This window comes from Uloborus diversus, unplaced genomic scaffold (assembly GCF_026930045.1).
Source record: "Uloborus diversus isolate 005 unplaced genomic scaffold, Udiv.v.3.1 scaffold_1183, whole genome shotgun sequence".
Classification (NCBI taxonomy): domain Eukaryota; kingdom Metazoa; phylum Arthropoda; class Arachnida; order Araneae; family Uloboridae; genus Uloborus; species Uloborus diversus.
In genome coordinates this window covers 7,999-25,199 of record NW_026557858.1, presented here as the reverse complement: position 1 = coordinate 25,199, position 17,201 = coordinate 7,999, and the positions used below count along the sequence as shown (strand labels likewise).

Here is a 17,201-nt window from a genome sequence, read left to right as displayed (position 1 = left end):
TATGTTATCAACCATGGTTGTTTACGTAATACTCATGAACTATGGCCATAGTATGGGGCTAACCGATCATAATGTACAACCCTAGGTTTTGCATTAGGTGATTTTTGGATCCTCACTACGACGTCATTTAGTCGGTTAAGGACTTTGTAGGGTCCATCCCAATGCGACTGCAATTTGGGTGACAGACCTTTCCGTCGGATGGGATTCCATAACCAAACCTTGTCGCCTTCGTTGAATTCATGTCCAGTAGACCTTGTGTCGTATCGGGTCTTCATCTTTTCCGCCGCGATGTTGATTCGCTCTCGTGCGAAGTTATGAACGTCTTCCAACCGGGCCTGGAGATCCTGGATGTACTCCTCAGGCGATGCAGGCGCATCCGGAGGACGACCGAAGACGAGATCACAAGGTAGCCGAAGCTCTCGTCCGAAGAGCATCTGAGATGGGGCGTATCCGGTAGTCTCGTGGACAGCACTGCGGTAGGCCAGCAGGAACAAAGGTAGCTTCTTGTGCCAATCCTGTTGATTTCTGGATACCATAAGTGAGAGATTGTTCAGGATTGTGCGGTTAAATCTCTCCACCATGCCGTCCGATTGTGGGTGTAGGGGTGTTGTCCTAGTTTTCTCAATTCCGAAAATTTGACATAGGCCCTTAAACACAGCAGAGATGAAATTCCTCCCTTGATCGGAATGAATCTGCAAAGGTGTTCCATATCTCGAGATCCAATGTTGGACTAGAGTCTCTGCTACGGTGGTAGCCTCTTGATCTGGAATGGGATATGCTTCCGGCCATTTGGTGAAGTAGTCGATGGAAACAAGAATGTATTTGTTCCCATCAGCAGTTCTTGGTAGAGGACCCAGGATGTCGATCCCAATTCGTTCGAAAGGAGCTCCAACGTTGTACAGATGTAGCTTCCCTCTGCTTCTCTTCTTCGGTCCTTTACGAGCAGCACAGGCGTCACAAGAATGGCACCACTTCTCCACGTCATCCTTCGCCTTGCTCCAGAAGAAGCGCTCCCGAACTTTATTGAGGGTTTTCAAGACACCAAAATGTCCTCCAGTCGCACTACTATGTATTTCTTTCAAAACATCTGAAATCCTTGATCGGGGAAGTAGTAACTGCCACCTAGATGTTTTACCGTCGTCAGATTCCCATTTCCGGTGTAGCACGCCGTTCCGTAAATGGAGTGAGTTCCATAAAGCCCAGTATCTTTTTGTTGCAGGACTGAAGATGGAAACGTCCTGCCAGCTAGGGCGTCGACTCTAAAATTGGTTTTATGTCGGGGTCTTCAAGTTGATCTTTTCGAACTTGGTCATCACTCTATGGATCAGGTTCTGATGATGTTGGAGTCACTGTCACCGGATAGGCGGTAGGGCTAGTCGTTCCATACTGTTTCTCGATTCGGGAACAATAGTGGCAGTTCTCAGGACAGGGTCTCCTTGATAAAGCGTCAGCATTACCGTGAGATAACCCTTTTCGATGCTTGATCTCCATGTCATATTCCTGGAGCCGCTGTATCCATCTGGCTATCTGGCCTTCCGTATTTTTGAAGTTCAAAAGCCAAGTTAATGAGGCATGATCTGTCCGAAGCAGAAATTTTCGGCCGTAGAGGTAATGATGGAAGTGTTCTACAGCTTTCACTATGGCCAGTAACTCCTTTCTGGTGACGCAGTAATTTCGCTCCGACTTTGATAAGCATTTGCTCCAGTAAGCGATGACATGTTCATTTCCGTCAATTTCTTGGGATAAAACAGCTCCGATGCCCTCGTTGCTTGCATCAGTGTCTAGGATGAAGGATTTTTCAGGCTGAGGATAGGCGAGGATAGGCGTTGATGTTAAAGCCTCCTTCAGTCGTAGAAATGCATCTTCGCATTCTTTGGACCATTCAAACTTTTGCTTGCTCTCCGTCAGCTTATGCAAAGGTCGTGCAATGTTGGAAAAACCCCTTACAAACTTCCTGTAATACGTGCAGAGCCCCAGGAAACTTCGCAGCTGATGGATGTTTTCGGGACGACTCCAACTCTTGACCGCAGATACCTTTTCTGGATCGGTTTGTACACCTTCAGAAGAGATGATGTGACCAAGGTAGTTCACTTTCCGGCGGAACAAATTACATTTGGACGGGCTTAACTTCAGATTGGCTTCCTTAAGCTTTTGCAGCACCTTCCTAAGATTTGCCAGATGTTCTTCGAAACTGCGTCCCACGATGATAATATCGTCTAAGTAGACCAGACAGGATTCGTAGGAAAGTCCTCTTAACACTGTCTCCATAAGACGCTCGAACGTAGCTGGTGCATTGCAGAGGCCGAAGGGCATCACTTTAAACTGCCATAAGCCTTCTCCAGTTTTAAATGCTGTCTTTTCTCGGTCATCAGGGTTTATCTCAACCTGCCAGTAGCCGCTCTTCAAGTCCAGGGTCGAAAACCACTTGTGTCCGGAAAGAGTGTCCAAGGTGTCGTCTATCCGTGGAAGAGGGTAACTGTCTTTCTTGGTGATTTCATTCAGCCGTCGGTAATCGACACAAAATCTGGTGGAGCCATCTTTCTTTCGGACTAAGACGATGGGAGAAGCCCAAGGACTGGATGACGGTTCGATGACATCATTCTCCTTCATCTCTTTCAGGAGGGTCTCAACTTCTTCCTTCTTGGCGAATGGTAGTCGTCTTGGATGCTGCTTAATAGGGGGGTGTTCTCCAGTGTAAATCCTATGCTGCGTTAAATTCGTACGGCCGACATCCTCCGATGCTGATGAAAACAGATGCTTGAAGTCATCCACCAATTGTTCCGCAGCAGTTCTTTGATCTTTCGATAATGGCGCACTCCCAATTAACTTCGACGTCAAGGACTCAGAAGACACAGTCTCAGGGGAATTGATTCTTCTAATGATGCAGTTTACTGGAGTACAAGTTGCCAACACTTCACCTTTTCGGATATTCCTTGGCCTTTCACTCACGTTGGCGACTCTCACAGGAATTACATCCTTAGAAAGGTCCACAAGCGTAGATGCTACCAGTACTCCTTTTAGGCTATTGCTTAGGTTAGGGTATTCAATGAGTCCAAATCGAAAACTATTGCTTTCTTCAAGGGAGCCAGGTATTAATGATTCTGACCTTGAGGGAATCGATAAATCTGTTTGAGCTATTATTTGATGAGCGGATTTTACATCACTCTCTGCAGGGAAAACGGCTATGTCTTCTCTCATCGAGTGCAGCTCATTAGTCTTGAAGTCGAGAGTGAAGTCATATTTCTTCAAAAAGTCCAATCCGAGAATGAAGGGGTCCGTGATATTAGCGACGAATGCCGTATGATGGTAGGTGGCATTCCCAAACACTATTTCCAAGTCCACTTTACCGTCAATCTCAATTTTTTCACCTGTCACAGTCTGGAGACTTACGCGTGGCGATGTCCACAGCAGTTTCAATCCAAATTCACGAGCCACATCTGTCCTAATGATTGTCACATTGGCTCCAGTGTCAACAATCAGTCTGCAGGGGTTCCCATTTACATGTGCGTAAATGAAAAGTCCATCACTGCCACTACTAGAAGAGGAAATCTGCAGAGCTTTAGTGGTGGTGATTTCCTTCCCTCGCGTAGCTTGGCGAGCCGGACAACTCCTTTGCAGGTGTCCTTCACTACCGCATTTCCAGCATTTCTGCTCTTGTTTCTTTTGGGCTGTTATGCTGCTCAAATGTCTTGTCAAGTCACCGAGTTGTCTCTCAAGTTCAGCGAGGTGGGACGACCTGGAATCAGACTCATCAGCTTCCTGAGTCCGGATTAGATGGCGATCCACACGGGTTGCTTCTTGGGCGGCCTCGTATCTCATCGCATACACAACGGCAGAATTCAGGTCTTTGACATCCGCCATCCGTAGAGCTTTCTGGATTTCCGGATCTCGAACCCCGTCGATGTAGTAGTTGAGTGCCAGGTTGTCTCGAACATCCGCAGGACAGTCGCAAAAAGCAAGATGAGACAGTCTCTCGACGTCCGCCGCTAGCTCTTGCAGGGTTTCCCCGGTTTTCTGGAAACGGGACTTCAACTGGAGTCGGCTGAAATCTTTCTGGCACTTCTCACCGAAGCGAAGCTCCAACGCAGATGTGAGGGCGGCGAAATCCAGGCGCAGGCTGTCCGGAAGGGTCTGGAGAATGTCCGCTGCGTCTCCTCTCAGGGATGCTGCAAGATGACAGGCCTTGGTAGCAGAGTCCCATCCGTTCGCTTCCGCCACTATCATGAATTGAGTTTTGTAAACCTGCCACGAAGTTTTCCCATCAAATGTGGCAGGTTTAATGGACGGTCGAGCAACCGATGTGGGAGCGCCAAACTGTACAGAGCTGCTTTCCGCGGTCGCCAATCTCCTTTCCATGTCTTTAATTATTTCTTCCTTAAATGAGGTAAATTTCTTGTCTTCTTCTTCCAACTTATTTTCCACATTGGCGATACGCTCTTCCACAGTATCAAATTTTTCTTCCAGAGCATCGACTTTATCTGCCATGGCGGTTAGTTGATTCTCCATCATGGTTTTCATCGACGTTAAGTCACTTTTCATTTCATCTTGACTTGTAGTAATTTTAGTAGTTAAATCATTATTTAACTGTTCTTGGTTAGTCGCTAATTCATTTTTTAATTGTTCTTGATTTGCAGTAAAACTTGCAGTCAAATCACTTTTTAATTGGTCTTGATTAGCCGCCATATCATTTTTCAATTGTTCTTGATTAGCCGCCATATCATTCTTCACAGAGGTGATTGCGTCAAGAAGTTGTTTTAATTGTTCATCCATTGCGCGGGTAATCACCATAAAAATAAAGTCCAAATTTATAAAGTCTTTATGAAAAAAAATGTCCAAAGTCACACTTACTGCAAGAAAGTCCTGAAGTAGCCCCACGTTGGGCGCCAAATTGTAACGGATTCGGTGCGACTTCCACTTTCTTGAAATGAAGACACAGTTCTTGATAAAAACACAGGAAATTTATTTACACTATGTACAGGAAAGATCTTCAAAAACTGCTAAATTATTCATCAGCAATTAAGCAATTATCACACAACACCGTAAACTCAACGTTTACACACGTATTTACTTCCAAATACGAAAACAACACAGCAAAATGCCTCGCTATAAACAGAGCAAATACACACTCTCAGTTCGAAATCCTCAATCGAAACTCACTGTTTATCCATCGCTAACGGCTTAAATACACCGAAAAGAAATTTCTCAAATATTCCACACGCTTCTGTAAAGTAGTAGACCGTTATCAAATTTTATCAATGAACAAAAAGGAAATAGGGGTCATATACTTTAGCCATATGAAAAAGGGGTTGTATATTCATTACGGGAAACTATTTACAGGTTACGTTCCTACCATAATTACTATTTACAGAATTTGTAACAATATGAAAGATGTTAAGGGGCTAAAGTTTAGCACTGAAAACAGGCCAAGAGGTCATTGTTGTAAGCTATTTAACTCTCAGGCTAACATGGCTTGATCCTCAAGACTAAAAAATGCACCATCGCCGAATTTTAAAACGCTGTGGTTGATTTTTAATGAATTTTTAAAAATCCATGCGCAAAAGTGCGCTCTTCTGAAACGTCACGAGCCTACGTCACAGGGCGCGAATGGGCAGCCTTCCGCCGAAGATCCCTTGTTTTCACTAGGGACATTTTGAGCGCGCTGATATTTTTATCTTTTAAAAATTCAATAATCCTTTTGAACACAGTATGGAGACTGGATTTGTTAAAGCACAATCTAAATAATCTTCCTCATGTAACATCAATGATGATATTCGAATATTTCCGAGAAGATGAGAGGTTTAATTTCCAGAAACGCGAGGAGTTAAATGCGAGGAGATAAGCCTTTTACGTTTCGTCTTCGAAGTCGAATGGGTGACCTTCGGCTTCTCCCCTATTGGAAGAGCACATGACGTCACTTCCTATGCCATTTGACGTCACAAGCGCTTGCACTTTTAAAATTAATTTAAAAAAAACTACTTATCGTATCGCAAAAATTTTTTCACCTATGATGTTCTTACATGTTACTCTATCATATAAAAATAAAATTGAAAAATCGAAAACTTCTCCATTATTATTTCAGCAGGATAGTGGAACCTTGGAACATCTTACCGGAAGAGGTAGTAATGAGCAAGGGAGTAGATATTTTTAAGAGAGCCATAGATCTTCACTGGCGATTGTAAATTGACTAGGACCAACTTAGCTGGGCGCAGAGTCTGTTGCTGGTTGCCACTTTTGTTCGCCTGCTCTCTCTTAAATCCGGCCCTACGAGACAGTGAGAAGCAAAGGAACGTAAGAGGAATTTTTCACGTGTTGAGTGAAACATGTGCAAGGTCAAACCCCAGGGCTTTCATCGAAAAGTTTTTTGAAATCATGTATGATCAGCTCCTACCAGGAATGCTAGTACCATTTCTTGCTTCAAAACATATGCGAGTTTCTTGAACCATTTGCACTAATTGTCTCCAAATTTTTAATTTTGTCACTTACACTACATTGGTTCTATATGCTTCAACTATAAAAATATAGTACCGAAAAAAAAATCATAAACTGAAACTTTTCTTTTTGTTGCCCGAAAAACAATTACCTTAGGACTTGTAATTTTTTCAACTTTTCTTGATGTGACAGCATTTGCTACGGAGAGAAAAAAAAAGTAAGACATTAAAAAAGATAGCACAAACATTTTAATTGCAAATGTATATGTAAAATACACTTCTCAAAATGATACTTAATTCGTAAACAAGATTTTAAGAGGCGGCATCAGACAGATTCCCAGTTTTCGACTCCCTATGTTAACCTATGGGGCAGAATGTCTTCTCATTCGAGTGATAGCTCATCGGGAAAATGAGATTTTTAAACTTTTCTTTTTTGGACTTAATTTATCACGACTATGGCATGTTTTAGTTTTTGTGGTTTTTCATTAAAATTATTCAATTTTTTTAAAACAAACTTGTATTTGAACTTTGAGAAAAGGTGAATTTTTGACAAACCATAAGGAGTATTCACTTTAAAAAAAAAAAGCAAATCATAGCGTATAATCTAAGCTTTCTAAAGATGTTAAAATATTTTTGATAGCTTTATTAGAACAACAGTAATCATTTAAAAGGTGAGCCTATTGCAATTCACAAACTAGAAAATTCCATCCCCCCCTTATAAAGGTACGAGATTTGCCACTACGTGAGTGATTTATGGCCTTTTGGCGGAAATGGTCAGCTCCCCACTTGTGGGCGGGTTTCTTCTCCACCTTTGTCCACAGATCGAATGTCCCAAAAGTCTGTCTGCTAAGCATTTTCTTCCTTCGCTTGAGAATTGGGAGGAAAAAACCTTTGGAAAATGACGCTACTTATACAATTTTAATTTTCCTTTATTTTTATTTTTATTTATTTTTTTTTTGTAAATTTCGTATATAAACACAAAATTTAAGCTTTAAAAGTATTTGAATCAGGCTTTAAGTGATGTAGCGAAGCTTTTTGGGGAGATTGAGAGTTTATGTGCTCCTCTCGAAGGGATAAAATTAATTGAACTCACCCATTAAATAATTTTTGATTTATTTTGTCACAATGTAAATACACATTTTTTTACTTATTACATCATATAAATAGGAAAGAATATTTGAACAAAATCACTTTTACATAAAAAGTAGTCGAAAACTTTGTACTGCATAGTGAATAAAATATGACAACGTATATAAAGTACAAATTCAAAATGAAAAAAGGTTAAAAAACCAGCAAACAGCTGTTTCGGCACTCTAAAATACAAGTGCCATCATCAGTGCAATTAAAAACGAAGACAGGTTCAACCCGACTAAAACACAGTCGAGGCGAACATTGGAATGAGAGACGAGTTGTAAAAGATATGAGAGCAGTACCGGAAACGATGACGTCAAGGTTACGTCAGAACTACAGAGGACAAATCGCACTCAGGAGAAAACGTCACGGACAAAAAATAAATCAAATAACAGACTTCCAAACATTAGGAAAAGGGGGAGTGCTAGACAAATCATTGACAATTAAATTAGCATTTTTCCATATGTAATATGACTCCCAAAAATCTAAATCATGAATGGACGAACACTCGTGAATAACTTTGGTGGAAGAAAAAATAAAATTATGGCCACAAGACCAACAATGTGGAGCAATAGAGGAGCGTTTGAGATCCTGTTTTTTGACGTAATTTTCGTGTTCTTTTATCCGGAATTGGAGGGATCGTCGAGTCTGCCCAATGTAGGCCAATTTGCACTGGCAGGAAACACTATAATGTAACAGGAGAAAAAGTGACGGAAAAATGAAACTTTTTTAAGATTTTGGCAATTTGTAGACTGATTTTAGGAAAAAAGGGTAAGACAACGGAACTCAAATAGTTCACAGGAGCAGGTGTTTGATTTTTGTTAGCTGAGCTACATAGCTTCTTATAAATGGTATCAATAATATCTGATGTGAATCCCCGATCAACCGCAATACCTCGTAGGTAATTCAGTTCTGATGAAAGTAAATTGGAATTTGAACAAATGGCTAAAGCACGGTAAATAAAAGATCTAAAAGCAGCCAATTTTTGTTTAGGAGGGTGAACGGATAACTTGTGGGGGGGAAGAGAAACAGCAAAGGGTTTACGGAAAACAGTAGTTGTAAACATATTGTTATGACGAGTGATGGACACATCAAGAAAAGAAAGATGATTTCCAGATTCCAATTCAACAGTAAATTGAATATGAGGGTCAATAGTATTTAGGATGGATAAAAGGTTATCAAGGTCACTGACAGACGAGTCCAAAAGCACAAAAATGTCGTCAACGTACCTGACGTAAAAATCAAATTGTATAATTTTAAATAATTTAAGTTCGAAATAGTGCATGTTCAAATCACTTAGAATTGGACTCAAAGGGTTGCCCATAGCAAGACCTTCAGTCATACGGAAAAAATTACCGTCGAAAACAAACGTGTTTAGTTTTAAGCAAGAACGTGTTAAATTGCATAATTCATTGATCTCAAAATCGGAAAAGTGATGTTCAGTTAATCTCATTTTAAGGCAGTCTAACGCACCTTCAACAGGCACGTTAGTGAAGAGTGATTTCACATCAAAAGAGGCCATTCTATGGTTATTTAGCTGAAAAATTCGAAGTTTGCGAACAAAGTCAAGAGAGTTCCGAACAGTAAAACAATTGCAGGAAAGAAGAGGTGAAAAAACGGAAACTAAAAATTTGGCCAATTTGTAAGAAGCACTACCAATGTTAGAAACAATGGGACGGAGAGGAATGAGTGGTTTATGCACTTTAGGCAAAGCGTAGAATCTGGAACATTGTGCAACAGAAGGAATCAAGCGTTTTTTGTGAAAATCTGGAATCAACGGAGATGACTTAATGGCGTTACTGATAGTTTTTAATTCTTTACCACAAGGATCTTGTTTGATTTTTTCATATGGCCCGTCTAAAATTAAGTTATTGCATTTGTTGATATAATCTTTTTTGTTTAGAACAGCAATTTGGCCCCCCTTATCAGCGTTTGTAATGACTAAATCAGAGTTAGCACATAAATCTCTTACGGTACGAGTTACATTATATAGCTTGTTGTTATGGAACTGTGAATTGAAGTTGATGTTGTTAGAAATGAGATGACGGATTGAATCCTTCTGTGTGGAAGTTAAAGCACTAAATTTCAAGGCCTTTTCGACCGGAGCAATTAAAAGAGGAAACGACGGTTTAGATGGGGCCGCAAAATTACTATTGAATTTTAAAGCATTAACTTGAACAGAATTTAAGGAAACATCTGAAAGATTGACGACAGCATTAACATTAACTTTTGGTAAGTTATAAGCAGGGTTGGCAAGGTTTTGGACACTACGGTAAAAACCCTGGTTTTTTACCATCCTGTCCAAAACCGTTGTGTCCAAAACTGTCCAAAAGTATATTAAAAAAAAATTGTATTCTGTTAGAAAACATCAAAAACAGAATAAAATGTATCAAAGTAATAGAACATTTATTCAATGAGAACATTCAACTTATTTATGCAGCTGATTTAAAACTAGTTATATAGAAGTTGAATTCTTGATTAAAATTTCAATTTGTATGCATGATTTTATTTAGCTTTTTTATATTAGTAACCAAGTTTCCCTATGTTTATGCAGGTGGGCAAATAAAAGCAGGGTTTTTTATCATCCTGTTCAAAAACCATTGTGTCCAAAACTACTTTTTGAGATTTTGTGAGAAAATATCAAAAACAAAACATATATATATATATATATATTATAGTATATATAATATATATATATATATAATATAATATATATATATATTATATATATATTATATATGTTTTAAGTGGGGTTCCTCAGGGATCAGTTTTAGGGCCTCTTTTGTTTATTATATTTATGAATGACATCAATGATAATATTTCTGGAAGCATGAATTGTTTTGCTGACGATGTAAAAGTTATGGGGATTGTCGAAAATGAAGAACAAGTAAAACAGCTGCAAGAGGATTTAGATCATATTACTAAGTGGGCAGATAAATGGGGTATGGCAGTTAATGTAGGGAAATGTCAAGTGCTACACTTGGGTCGTGGAAATAAAACGTATGAGATATCGTTTACAGGGTTCAGTCATAAATCAGGCAGAAAATGTTATGGATCTGGGTGTCTTTATAAATCAGGACTTCAAGTTTAGTCAACAGTGCAGTATTGCTAGTAACAAAGCCAACAAAATGCTTGGGTTCATCAATAGATCTATTTCAAACAAATCTAAGAAAGTTCTTCTGCCTTTATATAGGAGTTTTAGTAAGACCTCATTTGGAGTATGCTGTTCAGTTTTGGTCGCCTTATCTGAAGAAAAGATATTTTTGTATTGGAAAGGGTTCAAAGAAGGGTAACTAAATTAGTAAGGGGGACTCTCAGATTTAGATTATGATACCAGACTTAATAGGCTTAACATGTATAAGCCTGGAGCAAAGGAGAGTCAGAGGGGACATGATTCAGTTATTTAAATTTATCAAAATGAAAGATGTAAATGGATTAAATTTTTGCGGGGAAAGCAGGACAAGGGGTCATTGTTTTAAGCTATTTAAATCTCAGGCTAACTTGGAAATCAGGAAAAAACTACTACTTTAGCAGGGTCGTGGGCACTTGGAATAGCTTACCGGAAGAGGTGGTAATGAGCAAGGGAGTGGATAGCTTTAAGAGGGCCATTGATCTTCATTGGGGACTAATTAATTGACTAGGACCAGCCTAGCTGGGCCCAGTGCCTGTTGCTGGTCGTCACATTTGTATTTGTATTTGTATTTTGTATTTGTATATATATAATATATATATATATATAACTTATTTATGTAGCTGATTTTAATCTAGTTACATAGAAATTAAATTCTACAATAAAAATTTCAATTTGCATGCAGGAGTTTTTTTTTTTTTCCACAAACCAAATTTTTCAACATTTATGCATGTATGCAAAAGAAAGTGTTCAAAATATGGTGCTATAATTGACTTAAACGCAATAAATTACAATTTTTTTTTTATAGTTACAGAATGTATTATATTAAAAATATGAACAAAAAAAGAATAGCACTAGTTTTATAACATAAGTGTTTTCATCATCAATTTCTTGTTCTTTCATCCATGATTTAAAAAATAATTTTCGTTAAACCATCATGTAAAACTTATTTGAAAAAACCATTTTAAATTTTTTTTTCTTTGGCTCCTAAATATTGCACATTTTTGTAATATTCCTTTTGAGTTATAAACGGAACTGAAATTAGTTGTCTTGGTTGTGTTGTGAATTTCCTTTCATAACTCTACCAACTGTTACATAAGAAAGTTTTTATGTAGTAGTTATTGGCAATTTTTTTAAGTAAAATATTTTTAATTAACATTCTGGAGAAAAATATTACCAAATATTCATTAATTAAACCTCATTATTATCTATAATTATGCATTACAAATATTGCAGTAAATACGAATTGATTAGATAACACCTGTAGCATAGTTTTTGGACAGTTTAAGACAGTTTCGGACACTTTTGGACAGTTTAGGGACGGTAAAAACCACCTGTCCTGTTTTAAAACCAGTTTTTGGACAGTCCCAAAAACCCAACCCTGGTTATAAGTTGTAAGATTAGAAGAAACATTACATAAACTGGTTAACTTTTTATTAAGTACTGATTTGTGTTTGTTTGAATAAAAAGCAGCTCTCTGCCAAGACCTCCTGTCAAAAAAATCACTTTTGTTTGCTTTTCGAGTATTATAGGAGTTTAAGGTCAGTACGAAAGAAGACTTGTAACTAACTGGTTTTAAACCCAAGGGTATATATTATCGTGATCTGTCCATTACTTTGTTTTCCATAGAATTAGTAATTAAACATTATAAAAAATGCATATATGCTTAACTAGAAGAGTCATGGCGGGTAAGAAAGCAAATCAAAAGTTTATGATGGACTTCTTTTCAGCTTATATGAAAACCGCATGGCAAATTAAAATGGTCCAAAAATAGGTCCTTTTTATTATTTTTTATTCCATATATGTAAAAAATAATTATTGTGAAGTCTGAGCTCATAATTTTAACATATTTTTAATTTACATAGCACTTTTAAAATATTGTCCTAATATTTTTCTGTAAGATGCATCATTTAATATTAATCTTTAAAAAATATTCTTTTAGAAGAAACTAATACTCTTACTTTTTCTTTCGTAAATTAATGCAGTCAGCTGCTTTTGCTGAAACTTAAGCTTTCTTACGTTGCTGACTTAGCAACATTGAAAAATTTTATTTCAATAACGTATTCAAAATAATAGTTTTTTTTGTGTAAATTCTTAATGATTAAAATGTTATTCAGGTTATTATCAGACAGAAAACTGCACAGCTCTGTCCCCGCCTTTCTGACACTACTGAATATTCTTATTGCTGTGAGGTATGGCTAGAATGGAAAGCATAGAAAAGGAGAGCCTTTCATACTTCAATGAACCATTGACATTAACTAATTTCTCCAAAGCAGCCTATTTTTATCCGTCCTCTCCCTTTTTAGCACAACATCAGGCAAATCATCTATTTGTAGAGAGCGAAATTCACTTTGGAGCTTATCTTAGGCTCTTCATCTGCAGTTTCTCTATTCTTCTGAAGCAACATAACAGGAAACTCATAAAAAAAAGCAATACTAGAGATCTAAAACCTAATTATCTTACAATTATTCCATAAGATCTTACAAATTTACAATACCTCCCAAAATCTTACAATGTAAGGCTAAATCTTACAAGTTGGCAGCTATGAAAGTTATAAGAGTTTAAAGTACAAAGAATAAAAAAATTGAAAAAAAAAAGGTGGAAGAATTCGTACAAATATTCTAAATCCCTGGTCGGGGTTATCCAAATTAAAACCCTTCAACTTTTGATCCGTTTGAGGACTCGTGAAGTATTTTCAGCAGCCATTTAGGCCCTCAATTATACTTTTTCCTTATGAAAGAAAGGTTGCAATACGGGTCCTGTGTGACCAAGAACACAAAACTCAAAATGTATGTTGTCAATAAAAAAAAAAAAAAAAATAAAAAAAAAAAAAACGTTGCAATATCAAGATGGACTATATTTTTTTACCAGTTTTCATACCAAATATAAAGAAACACAAATATTGCAATTGTAAATAAAATTTGAAGATAGTTATGTATTTGTTTGTTGCTTGAGCTGTTTAAACATTATAGTGCATAAGTAGGAGAGTTTGTGGGCACTCCCCCTGGAAAGTTTTGTCAGTAATGCAATTTTTAGACTATTTTGGTGGTTAATAGGAGGATTATTTCAGTGTAAATGTGAATAATGTGTTTGACATCTTATTATGTCAGAATATATGTTGTTTTAAATAAATGAATTAACCAACGTTTTGAAGCACAAAAATTGCAAATTACTGCTGACACGTGTTTTTAGTGTTACAAGGAACACCTTTTTCAATTCAAAGAAGTGCAGTAATTTGCAATTTTTGTGCTTCAAAACGTTGGTTAATTGATTCAGTTAATTTTCAGCACAAACATATTTCTTCGTTTATATATTGCTTTGCTTTCCTTTCAGAAATTTAAACAATTTTCAAGCATATATATATTTTTTTTGGTTTTGCTCATGCTCCCTCATAAAAAAAAATTAAAAACACTTAAACTAGGCAAAACTGTTTTGTTCACTAACTTCAAAAGTTCATTTTTATTAGTACACTTGTGAAATTTGCTGGTAACATTTTTATTCCGAAACAAACAAGTAGAAAAAATAAGGTATAAAACAAGGCAGGAAATGGGAGAAAGGGCTATACTAAAAATACATACTCACCTCGTTTTTTTGGTATAGGTGTGGGTGTTAATTCTGGGACTTGAAGGAAGAATTCTCTTATTTTCAACTGAAACTTTGTTGAAGGCAGCTTTTGTCATTAAAATAATTTTACATAATTTTATAAAATCAAAGCTATCCGTATCAACGCATTTTTCAGCCTCTAAACACTGCAAGGCTTCTTTGCCATCTTCTTTGAATTTCTGGAAAGAAATTATAATTATGGCAGAGACTTACTTTTTGTACACAAAAGATGAATATTACTGATTAAGACTTACTTGTAAGAAAAGTGATTTGAAATGATTGTAATCAATCAACCCTGATTCATTACCACCTAAAGTTTGAAAAGAACTTAAAAATTTCTCAATAAATAATAAATCGCTTTCATTTAATTCATTCATGATTTTTAAAAAACGCTGCTCGGGTTTTATCTCAGTCTGCTTCTGTTCTTCTGCTTCCATCGTCCAGTTAAGACAAAACGAAACTATTTTAAATAGTAAGCTACGTTATGTTAAAAATTTTTAAGCTAATAATACAATTGAAAATTGCTCATTATAAAAAGAATTTCCACTGAAAGGTGAATCATTGAAATTCTGACACATTATAACGGAAATAAAACCGTCTTCATGCAAAAACTAGTTAACTGTGACTGTAACTTAACGTTATTGTTTTGTTTTCGCAAAAATAAACAATGTTGCACAGAAATGCTTCGGTTTTTTTCATAGGCAAAAAACTCAGTTGTTTTCTATTCTTATATTTTGAAATCATTTTTCTTATTTATTTATTTTTACTAACGCTCTATTGTTTTACTTCATATATGATCGAGATAACCCTCAATGCTTAAACGGCGGAACTTGTAATCTGAACAAAAGGCAACGCACATTACCCCCGAGAAAAATGGGGCCAATCTGTATTTTTTTGGCCAGTTGATGAAAAATTTTGTTCGAGTCAATAATGAAATGGCGATTAGCACCAGCATCTAATCGGAGTTCTAAATCGGAATCTTTGACAAAAACCGAATTAAACTGCTCCACATTACAAAATGTTAACGATTTCTATTTTGTCGCATCTGGTTACACTAAATCAACATTTAAAATTAAAATCAACAATACTTTCCTGTCCGTGAAGATTGTTAATGTAGGAGGTCATGATGTAAACTTCATGTTTACTACAAGAAGATAGATTTTTGTACGACTGTTTCTTACTGTCCGCTTCCAAACTTTTGAGGGAAATAGCTATACTACAGTCGATTTTCTCATCCAAATATTGCAAAGGTAAAACTTCAAAATATGTATCTCACGTACAGTAGAGTCAATTATCCTAGTTACTGTGGATCAATAACCCAAAACCTTGTTTAAAGTCAGAGTATAAACTAGTATGTTGTGGTCATCACGAAACCTTTCTTCTACTTTTTCACAATTCTGATCCCTCCCCAAGCTTGACGAGGAAGCAATATTTCCAAAAAAAAAAAAATTACACATGCCAAAAGTTATGGGACCATCACAATTCCCGATTTATCTCAAAAGCAAAGCAAAGAATGAAAATTGAAATTTTTTTAAAAGCCTTGTTTAAAATAATCATAAACATTTCTTTGTTAACAAACACAAGATTGCAACAGTTAGAAAGTTTAAATCATTGGCATATTCTGGTCATTTTCCAACAATTAAACTCACCGAAATACGCAGAGGACAGTCTATTGCGAATTATCTTTCTTATTGTTGCAATTACAAAGCTATTTTTATTCACACACACACACAATAAATAAATAAATAAATCAGCCCCCATGGAGCGATTGGTGCCAAAATTTAACAAAAGCCTATTACATATGGATTCAAATTTGTTCCAAATTTCATCCAGAACGTAGCATTACTTCTTGAGATATGGCACTCACAATGGAAAAAAAAAGTTTGATTGCGCCACCCCCTTTTCAGCCGTTGACACCAAAATGAAATCAGCTCTTATACCCTCTAGGGGCAACTTGTTGATGAATTTTTGTTTGATTCCGTTTGTTATTTTTTGAGATACAGCAGTCACAATTGACGACAAAAAACGTTCTATAACTCAACCCCCGTTTGAGCTATTGACACCGAAATTGAATCAGCACCTGCTCTTGGTAGGGGGAAACATATGGACTAAATTTTGTTTGATTCTGCCTGTTACTTCCTGGGTAATAGCAGGCACGCATAACTCAAGAAACGTCCCATTGCTCCACCCCCCTTCGAGGAATTCGCGCCAAAAACCAATGTGCACCAGCTCACATACAGGCACATATGTGTACCAAATTTTGGGAATTCATGGAGTAGTTTTTGCTGTAGAGCGGCCACAAAAAACTGGTCACACACACAGACATTTTCCAAAAATAGTCTAAATGGACTCAGCACACCTCAAAACTTTCAAATCCATCAAAGTTCGAAAATTTGCACGAATCCAATACTTTCTTCTACATATTAGATACAGAAGAAAGTAAAAAGGAAAGAAAAAGTAGGTATAAATGTTTCTTATTCAACAAGTACAAAATTTATTCAAGTACGGCACATACCAATTCATATAGTAATTAAAAAGCTAACTTAAAAATACTTTATGAGAATTAAAGAGTTTTTACATAAAAAAGCCCTGAATCATTTTTTGTAAATCGAAATATTTGATAGCTCGGTTAAAGCGGAAACTTAGATGACTGAGACTCTACTGCATTGTTTGTTTACTTGTAATAATAGAAATGTTTGGGACATTTTCCAAGATTTTTTTCTTGTTCAAGTACATGCTAATATGGTGAGTTTTTTGTTTTATAGATTCTTGGATACTGTGTACCTTTGCTGCCAGATGCTAACAACCCACATAACACTGTTGCCATTTTTGAAGAATATGGTCAACCAATAGACGTCATCAAGTTATTGCAATTGTCATGGGAAGATAGGCTTCGAGTAAGCATGTGG

At 36.8% G+C, this 17,201-nt stretch overlaps 1 protein-coding gene across 1 annotated transcript in view; it reads right to left on the bottom strand.

Moving 5' to 3' along the window:
* Window positions 1–16,453, bottom strand: part of LOC129232351 (uncharacterized) — a 43,769-nt gene extending 27,316 nt beyond the window's left edge. Inside the window, exons 1-3 of the mRNA XM_054866500.1 lie at window positions 16,373–16,453; window positions 14,272–14,359; window positions 6,581–6,627 (exon numbers count right to left, since the gene is read on the bottom strand). Coding sequence (XP_054722475.1) covers window positions 6,581–6,627; window positions 14,272–14,359; window positions 16,373–16,453 — 216 coding nt within the window. The remainder of the gene's footprint in view (window positions 1–6,580; window positions 6,628–14,271; window positions 14,360–16,372) is intronic.
* Window positions 16,454–17,201: the final 748 nt, after the last annotated feature.